The sequence below is a fragment of the Tubulanus polymorphus genome, chromosome 2, assembly GCF_964204645.1.
Source record: "Tubulanus polymorphus chromosome 2, tnTubPoly1.2, whole genome shotgun sequence".
NCBI classification, from domain to species: domain Eukaryota; kingdom Metazoa; phylum Nemertea; class Palaeonemertea; order Tubulaniformes; family Tubulanidae; genus Tubulanus; species Tubulanus polymorphus.
The window spans coordinates 31881954-31891867 of record NC_134026.1 but is presented as its reverse complement, the minus strand read 5'-3'; the positions used below and the strand labels follow the sequence as shown (position 1 = coordinate 31891867).

The 9914-nt window shown below is 40.4% G+C and overlaps 2 protein-coding genes across 3 annotated transcripts; one reads left to right on the top strand and one right to left on the bottom strand.

The window, feature by feature from the left end:
• Positions 1-70: 70 nt before the first annotated feature.
• On the top strand, positions 71-5942 carry LOC141899202 (sperm flagellar protein 2-like; the record flags this gene model as incomplete). Its single annotated transcript, XM_074785365.1, has 17 exons — positions 71-137; positions 217-426; positions 511-824; positions 941-1133; positions 1272-1512; positions 1609-1692; positions 1778-1916; positions 2046-2145; positions 2218-2325; positions 2445-2573; positions 3409-3591; positions 4104-4238; positions 4311-4417; positions 4577-4706; positions 4778-4858; positions 5451-5576; positions 5672-5942. Coding segments are annotated over 17 exons (2419 nt in total), but the record flags the coding sequence as incomplete, so codon positions are not given.
• A 37-nt stretch (positions 5943-5979) lies between these two features.
• Positions 5980-9712, bottom strand: LOC141898855 (RING-type E3 ubiquitin-protein ligase PPIL2-like). 2 transcript variants are annotated; one of them, XM_074784986.1, is made up of 18 exons: positions 9615-9712; positions 9271-9429; positions 9101-9152; positions 8974-9025; positions 8802-8893; positions 8631-8720; positions 8488-8557; positions 8322-8419; positions 8196-8240; positions 7941-8016; positions 7709-7815; positions 7543-7632; positions 7290-7441; positions 7149-7205; positions 7003-7072; positions 6866-6928; positions 6533-6681; positions 5980-6148 (listed from the first exon to the last, which is right to left on the bottom strand). In XM_074784986.1, exons 1-18 carry the CDS (start codon positions 9644-9646, stop codon positions 6058-6060), a joined length of 1545 nt encoding a protein of 514 aa, XP_074641087.1. In that variant the 5' UTR covers positions 9647-9712; the 3' UTR covers positions 5980-6057. The 2 variants fall into 2 exon arrangements, with proteins under 2 accessions (XP_074641087.1, XP_074641089.1); XM_074784988.1 differs by having other exon boundaries at positions 7149-7173; positions 7339-7441.
• Between the last annotated feature and the right edge of the window lie 202 nt (positions 9713-9914).

The following is a 9914-nucleotide window of genomic DNA, read 5'->3' as shown; positions in this document are numbered from 1 at the left end:
ACGTCCGCCCCCGACCCCCAACGCCCCCTGTCTCACTGACTCGCTCCTCTCAACCTCGATATATTTTCAGGAAGGATTTTATGGAATATTTGCGACGTCCCGACAGTAAACAAGAGTTTGTTAAACAGTGGCAAGATGTAAGTACAACAACAGGCGCCCCCTAGTGATGATGGTGAGTAGTTGAGAAATGACTAGTGGCTCCGTCTATTGTTGTAGGAATATAACAGTGTAGCAGATGATACTCGTAACGATGATGAAACTCGGTGTGAATTACACGAATGTGTCGATGATTTACGAGAACGTTTGTGGTCAATTTGTGACGAGAGAAAACAACAAGCAGAAGATGAACGAACGACAACAATCAACGACGGTTGGTTAGACGATAGATTAGGTATCCTTAGCAACCATTATATCACTCTAATACAGGTATTATATCTCGTTTATTCCCGTGTATTCGTTGTTTGTTTTACGCTCGGTGAATTTCACAACGGCGCCATCTATCGGTTTCAGGCTGAACTAGACCGTTTCCAGGATACGACTAGATTATTGAAGGATTATTACCGAGGAATGGACGGACTGATTCCCGATGAATTAAAGGACGAATATTCCCGAATCCCTCTAATAGAGTTACCCGTTATAGAGAGAGCCGATTCACCTGCTAAAAGCGTAACCACGGAGACAGCAGCGGACGTAGACGAGATGGGATCTCGGGGTAAATCAATAACACCCTCCGCGGGGGCGCCACCTGCTGCTAATAAACGTAAGAGTAAAGAGACTCCTGAACCACAGACAGATACTGCGGCAATTGAGGAATCTAAACCCAGGTACTGTATATATACTGTTAGTACCGCTGCATGCCACTAGGGGGTGTAAACTCTTGCTGTTAGTACGGCCGCATGCCACTAGAGGGTGTAATAATGTATGTGTGTGATTGTTACAGAATTCCACTGGTACCACGGCGACCTGTATCACCTGACCCCAACGCTCCCGCCGCTCAGGGTAAAGCTTCTAAAGATAAAGAGAAAAAGAAGAAACAAGGAGATGAATTAGAGACACCACCGCCCCCTGGTGACGCTGATGAGAAACTAATGTTTGATGCTTATTGGACAGCGATTCAAGCAATACATTCAATGGTTAGTGGAGGAGGAAGGGAGGAGTTATGGCTGAGAGGGGGAGGGGGATGGGAGGGGGAGGAGTTATAGCAGGGAGGGGATGAGAGGGGGAGGAGCTGTTTGTTGTGTATGTTAATATATACAGTGTTGTTCATATAGATGTCAATTGAACAAGCGGCTCGTGAAGCTGAGGAAGAGGCTGAAAAACTACGCGAATTAGAAAAACAAAAAGATGCTGAAAAAGCATCAGCTGCAAAAAAAGGAGGAAAAGATGGAGGTAAAGGAGGCAAAGGAGGAAAGAAAAGTAGGAGTCCATCTCCGAAAAAAGGGAAGAAAGAGGCAGCAGCAGCAGCAGCAGCAGCAGCAGCAGCAGAACCAGTTAGTTCAACTACTCCAGTCGGTAAGTCTCCAATACTATACTCCAATACTACTCCAATACCGCTCCAATACCACTCCAACACTTCTCCAATACAATGCTGGATATCTATGTTTGTAGAGGAGGAAAGTGAAGAAGAGAAGGCAAAGAAGGAATTAAAAGAAAGGAAAACACAAGAATACTATTTCTGTTTGAATGAAGAATGTAAGTATAGATGGGTGAATGAGGAAAGAAACGATGATAAGAAGAAGGAGGAGGAATGCTGTAATAGATGTATTTATGTTTGTAGGTGACTCGTGTAAAGTGAGATTAGAATTGATTAAATGTCGAGGATTCTCTGTACTACAGGATTTAAAATCAAAAGCTGATCTAACATTTAAATCTATGAATGATTGGTTAGGAGCTCGATTCCTTAAAGAAATGGAAAGGTAATTAATTACTTCTTTCACTTGATTCATTGACTGTTCATCGATTCATTGACTGTTAATTGATTGACCATTCACCGATTGATTGATTGATTGGCTGATTGACCGTTAATTGATTGATTGATTTTTCAGTATTGATTATCTATCTGAAGTAATGAGACACCATATTGAATCTGGAGAACGAATTGATTTCGAACTTCGACTCGATCAACAGGATTTCATGTTTAATACTGTAAGTTGTTTTACTGCTGCGCCATCTATTTACTGAGATATGTACTACATTCGATGCTGATTATATTTATAGGATTTGAAAGTGATTGAAACCCCGAGTCCAGAGCCACCGGCGACACCTATTGAGCAACCAATGATGGAAATATTTACAGTTGACCAATTAGTGTTACTGTATAAACAGGTAAGAGTGGGCTTCGGGGTGGGCGCTGCAGGTGGGATCCGGGTTGGGCGCTGTGAGTGGGTTGATTGATTTGATTGTTAATCTACGACTCTAATTATCTTTAACTGATTGTTTTTCAGTTCTCATTAGTGGCACCAGAGGGCGTTCTATCTACGAAGGCTTTCATTGATATGATTCAAGATATGACAACATTAACACATGGAATGGAAACACTACCTGATGTTTGGTTGAATATTACACCAAATCAAGTAAATATATACTATGTATTCCTGCATCGAGATATCCCACCCTGCATCGAGATATCTCATCACTGCATCAAGATATCTCACCCTGCATCGAGATATCCCACCCTGCATCGAGATATCTCATCGCTGCATCGAGATATCTCACCCTGCATCGAGATATCCCACCCTGCATTGAGATATCTCATCACTGCATCGAGATATCTCACCCTGCATCGAGATATCCCGCCATGCATCGAGATATCCCACCCTGCATCGAGATATCTCATCACTGCATCGAGATATCTCATCACTGCATCGAGATATCCCACCCTGCATCGAGATATCCCACCCTGCATCGAGATATCTCATCACTGCATCGAGATATCTCACCCTGCATCGAGATATCCCACCCTGCATCGACATATCTCATCACTGCATCGAGATATCTCATCACTGCATCGAGATATCTCACCCTGCATCGAGATATCCCACCCTGCATCGAGATATCTCATCACTGCATCGAGATATCTCACCCTGCATCGAGATATCCCACCCTGCATCGAGATATCTCATCACTGCATCGAGATATCTCACCCTGCATCGAGATATCTCACCCTGCATCGAGATATCCCATCCTGCATCGAGATATCCCTCCCTGCATCGAAATATCTCACCCCTGTCTCGTCTGCTGTTTGAGATATCTCACCCCTGTCTCGTCTGCTGTTTGAGATATCTCACCCCTGTCTCGTCTGCGGTTTGAGATATCCCACCCCTGTCTCGTCTGCTGTTTGAGATATTTCATCCGTTGTTTGAGATGACAATATATATGTTTGAGATATTGATATATACGTTGCTATAGTTACAGGATATAGCTGCTATGATATCACCGGATAGTGAATATATCGATTGGAGAGCGTTTTTACTGACAATAAGTCAACCATTGAGTCGTCCAACACAAACTCAATTACTACAATCTCTAAACTGTTATAAACAAATGGATCAGAAAAATACTGGATTTGTGACGAGGGAACAATTTGAAACGGTTTGTATTCTATAACTCTATAATACGCTAAGTCATTCTGTAGTTTCAGTAGTTTCTGTAGTTTCTGTAGTTTCAGTAGTTTCTGTAGTTTCTGTAGTTTATGTAGTTTATGTAGTTTCAGTAGTTTCTGTAGTTTCTGTTGTTTCTGTAGTTTCATTAGTTTATGTAGTTTCTGTAGTTTCAGTAGTTTATGTAGTTTCAGTAGTTTCAGTAGTTTCTGTAGTTCATGTAGTTCATGTAGTTTATGTAGTTTATGTAGTTTATGTAGTTTATGTAGTTTCAGTAGTTTCTGTAGTTTCTGTAGTTTCAGTAGTTTCTGTAGTTTATGTAGTTTATGTAGTTTATGTAGTTTCTGTAGTTTCTGTAGTTTCTGTAGTTTCTGTAGTTTCTGTAGTTTCTGTAGTTTATGTAGTTTATGTAGTTTATGTAGTTTCTGTAGTTTCAGTAGTTTCTGTAGTTTCAGTAGTTTCAGTAGCTTCAGTAGTTTCAGTAGAGATGTTTTTATTTTACAGGTTGAATTCTGGTTTTCTCAGGATATCGAAGTCCAACCGGGTGAATACGATCGTTTAGCTCATTTAAAACGAGCACTTTTTGATTTTTTTGCCGACCATTCGAGCGAACCTTCTAAACTTGATTACGTCGATATGGTAAGTGTTAGCTCCTCCTACCTGACACTGACTCCTCCCTCGTATCTGTCAATGATTCTATTATGATTATAGTTGATGTATTTTGCTGTTGCTCCCGATTCACACGAAGGATTTTTAAGAGCGTTGACCGTAGCAGTTGGATCTCATATTCCTAGATTGGCTAAAAAACAACAAACCACGTGAGTTTCACCTCTATTTATACCTCCTAGTTTCACCTCTATTTATACCTCCTAGTTTCACCTCTATTTATACCTCCTAGTTTCACCTCTATTTATACCTCCTTGTTTCACCTCTATTTATACCTCCTAGTTTCACCTCTATACCTCTCTCTATGATAGAGCTGGTGATATCACTGATGAAGATGAGATGAATCCTGCTGCTGCTGCTGTTTCCATGGCACCTGCTTCACTAATAGATGAAGAAATTCCAGCATCTGATGCTAAAGTTCCGATGGAATCTTTATTGCGGGTAATTACTATGACTGTTGCTAAAGCGATCCCAACGGTTACTATGGATACAGTGATTGTTTATTGTTGTAGGTGTTTCATCACGGAGAGCGTCACCGTGGCGACAGTCATCGCTTCGCCGTTACTTCAGATCCAGAAGATACGATGTCTAAAGTAAGTCATACTAGCGCCCCCTGTAGGATCCACTATTCTGTAATAGCGCCCCCTGTAGGATCCACTATTCTGTAATAGCGCCCCCTGTAGGATCCACTATTCTGTAATAGCGCCCCCTGTAGGATCCACTATTCTGTAATAGCGCCCCCTGTAGGATCCACTATTCTGTGATAGCGCCCCCTGTAGGATCCACTATTCTGTTATAGCGCCCCCTGTAGGATCCACTATTCTGTGATAGCGTCCCCTGTAGGATCCACTATTCTGTGATAGCGCCCCCTGTAGGATCCACTATTCTGTAATAGCGCCCCCTGTAGGATCCACTATTCTGTAATAGCGCCCCCTGTAGGATCCACTATTCTGTGATAGCGCCCCCTGTAGGATCCACTATTCTGTTATAGCGCCCCCTGTAGGATCCGCTATTCTGTAATAGCGCCCCCTGTAGGATCCACTATTCTGTTATAGCGCCCCCTGTAGGATCCGCTATTCTGTAATAGCGCCCCCTGTAGGATCCGCTATTCTGTAATAGCGCCCCCTGTAGGATCCACTATTCTGTGATAGCGCCCCCTATAGGTGTATTATTGTTATGTTGTAGGAGCGTATAGCTGGTGTGTATCAGGAATTAGATTCTGAAAGTTGTAAACCAGTTCTCTATTCAACACTCATTGAACATCCAGTTATTCAGGATATCTTATCTAGATTTCATAGATTTAAAGCTCCGGTAAGTTATATATTTAATTAACCCCCTACTCTCCGACCGCTCAGTTCAATGTTAAACCCCCTTATTTCACTGTTTCATGATTTTTGTTTTTGTAGGAAATAAAACAGATTATTTCTTCACAAGTTGTTGATAATACGGATTCACAGAGCATGAAAACTATTGATTAATTTCAACTGTCTATAACCTGCTGTCTATTAGTCACTGACTATAACCTGCTGTCTATTAGTTATAACCTGCTGTCTATTAGTCACTGACTATAACCTGCTGTCTATTAGTTATAACCTGCTGTCTATTAGTCGCTGACTATAACCTGCTGTCAATCCAGTATGTTTGTTCCGTCCATCACATAATGAAATTATTCGCAAATTGTTTAATATTATTTATATTTATTGAATTTTTGTTTACAAATGAATAAATTTACATAATCATACAATCAAAGGTTTAGTTATAGTTTATTCCGTCAGGTAGCGCCAGTAGTATTTCACCAATTGCTGAAATCGCCAAATTTTCCAGGTTTGATTTTCTTGTATTTTTTCTCTGTTTCTTGCTCTTCATCGATGACAACTCGTTTCCTGAACACAATAGAACAGACTATAAACTCGGGGTGATGACATGTAAACCACACGATCCAAATCTAAATGATAATCACTAATTGAATTGCTATTATCAGAGTCCGATCTAAAAACTGTATATTCTCATCAGGGGCAAGTAAGTTATCATTATCACTTGTCCCCCAGGCTAGTGCAATTTTATGTCACAAAGCTTTTTTCCCACTCGATACAACGGATGATAGCGCCCCCAATCGGACTGACTGTGTAGGGCAAGTAGCTTTTGGACGAGGGGGCAAGCGAAATTTCAGATGAGCTTGCCCTCCGGACAAGTGGCTTTCAATCCTTAGACCGAACCCTGATTATAAATTAGGACTCAAAATGACTAGCGCAGTAATTGAAACTCACAGTGAGGCTGGGTTGATGTATTTTCCAATTCCCTGTTTGAATATTTTCTGTTTTTTCGTGTCTGATTTAGTCGTAATTTGATGTTTTTGTTGTTGTTCAAGTTTTAATCGTTTTTCTTCAGCGAGAGCAGTTTCTCTTTCTAAAACCAGCTACATACAAAATATAAACATACACATATTAGTAACTCACAGCAGGGCGCGGGTCCCAGGGACTCTCAGCAGGATGCGGACTCGCAGCGGGGCGCGGGTCCCACGGGCTTTCAGCGGGGTGCGGGTCCCAAGGACTCGCAGCGGGGTGCGGGTCCCAGGGACTCGCAGCAGGTCTCATATTTACCTGTTCATCGGCCTCCGTATACGGATCCACAAATACTTGTGTTGATAATAATTGAATTTCTTCCTGTCAAATAAAATAAACAACGTGACAATCATTGAATACTAAATATTAAATCAAACCAACAACTTTCTACTTACCACCGGTTTATCTTTCTTATCAGCTTTTATTTTTTCCATTTTGTCTAAAGTATCAAGTCCACCGACAACTCTGTATAAATATTGATCATCATTTTAAACTAGAGATATTTACATTTATAACAGCAGCACGAGACTCAGAAACTAACCTGCCAAATACTGTGTGTTTATTGTCTAAATGTCGACAAGAACGAAATGTGATGAAACTGAAATAAAATCAAATAAGTTTTTATTCATTCTGTAACCCTTCTCCCCCCTCTCTCCCCTTCCCTCTCCCAACTAATACTTACAATTGAGATTTATTAGTATTAGGTCCAGAATTAGCCATACTTAACACACCTCGACCTGTGTGAGTTAGATTAGATTTAAACTCATCTTTAAATGAATCTCCCCAAATAGATTCACCTCCGAGACCAGTAGCTGTTGGATCACCTCCTTGTATCTAGTATAAAACAATTAAATATTAACCCGAGGAGACGCTACTGACCAACCTACTCTCCTAAACAATAACCAACCTACTCTCCTAAACAATAAATCACTTACCATAAAATTCCTGATAGACCTGTGAAATATTGTATCGTTATAGAAACCTTTCTGACACAACTTCAGAAAATTCTCACACGTTTTTGGAACCTAGAAATATACAACGATACAACAATATCGCAGTCGTAGTTACCCCCGGTATCTGACAGTTGTCACGGTTACTAACCTGGTCGCTATGTAATTCTAAGTTTAATGTACCGAGATTTGTAAATAGTTTAATGTAGGATTTTTTCTTCACTCGTTCGTAACGTAAAATATCTTCATCAACAATAGCTGTAAATATATAATCAATTATAAAACTTTTCCTTCTTTCCACAGTGTCATTCCACTTCCACACCCGTTCCACTTCCACTCCACTTCCACACCCGTTCCACTTCCACACCCGTTCCACAGTGTACCTGCTTGATGTTGTGTTTCTGGTGTTATCGCTGTAGAGGTAAATGATGCAGCAACTCTTCCTGATGAGTAATGAGCCTACAATATAAACACACACACTGTAATACAACGTGTAATACAATATAAACACACACACACTGTAATACACTGTAATACAATATAAACACACACACTGTAATACGTGTAATACAATATAAACACACACACTGTAATACACTGTAATACAGTGTGTAATACGATATAAATATTGAACTTACTGAACTGATTGCGTCAGCCTTTTTCCTCTTTTTCTCTTTTACTTCCTATAAGACAATCAGGGACTGTGTCAAAATTCCACACATTCTCGACACTGATATTTATGAGATGATCCCCGTAATACTTACTGTCGGTGGTTTATAGTCTTTTTCGAGTTGAGCTAAAATATCTTTTGTTTCTAAATTTATATTCTTCAACTTTTTCTTCGATTCTTTAATTTCATCCTCTAAAAATCAGTGAAATATTCAATAATAAACGTTTCAGAGTAGGTTAATTAACAACACACTCTCTTACCATTCAGTTTCAAATTCTTCTTCAAATGGTAAAAATTAGCCAAGTTGAATTTATCCAGATTTGAAGGATCCTGTAACAGACCAAACATCTTTCTGTTGTTTCACATTTCAGAATTTCCATCGAGATTGAAATGTTATTTATACCTGAATTGTGATGATATCTTTCCTCGTAAAAGGTTCATCCGTCAATAAATCTTTCAGAAATTTCGGTTTCAAATTCAACCTCTCGACAGCCTGTTAAAATAGTAACCAGAGTAAAATATATCAATCGATCCAGGGAAGTGTCAATCATCATTAGAAAGGGGCGGAGCTTACCTCGTATGAGAAAACATTACCGGTAGTTTTAATAGCGACTATGTGCGTATTTTCATTGAATATACGGAATGTTACCGGACAATGATACTGATCTAGAGAACATAAATCAATCTTCAGTTTAAAACCTGCCATGAATCGAAAATATTCAATCAAAACCCGGATTATTTCTTACCCGAAGCATTTTTGTGGAAGTTTAATTTGATCAGATCTTTAGCGGATAATTTCTAGAATAATGAATTAAATTTAAAATGTTTAGTATCAGCAAGCGAGGGCCGAGGACAAACTGAGCAGATACTCACCTCTCCATTCACAGGATTCAAACCATATCTCTTCAAAAACGGAACTATATTCCTAAAATAAATATATACATCTCTCAGGTGACGAGATTTTTAAGAAACGGAGAGGGAGGGAGGGGAGCGAGGGGAGGGAGGGGTGAGGGGAGGGAGCGAGGGGAGGGGGACTTACTTACATTAAATCAAATATAACTCCTGATTCTGTAGATAACGGATGCTCAAATGGTTGCATAGATAAACTACAACAATCGAACGGCAGACGGCGGAATTGTGATTTCTCGATTGAGTCCTTCTTTCCTCCGTATAGTGTTTTCCATTCTGTAGTCGTTAAATACCTACAAACACATTTTTACATTTCAAATTAAATAGATTCGCGATGATGATGATGATGAATGGAGTTGAGAGGGGTGAGAGGTCCGTTCCCCGGGCGGGCTGCTGCTGCTGCTGCTGCTGCTGCTGCTGAGGTTCTGCAGGATCCCCCCACCACCCCCCTTGTATTTACATTGAACGATGAACTTACAGTTTGTCTTTCTGATGCTGTTTTTTACCCATTTCTGGTTTTTTATTCAATACCTGTCAATAAATAAACTTAATTGACTTGGATTTGATACAGCGCCCTCTATACGGTTTACGGTAAATCTCGGTTGATGGACTTCTATTGCCCAATCCGCCGAGTAGCCCTAACCCTAACCCTAGCGCCCTCTGTGAGAACTATGGTAAATCTCGGTCGCCGGATTCAAAATACCCGATCCGCCGAGTAGCCCTAACCCTAACTCTAGCGCCCTCTGTGAGAATTGTGGTAAATCTCGGTCGCCGGACC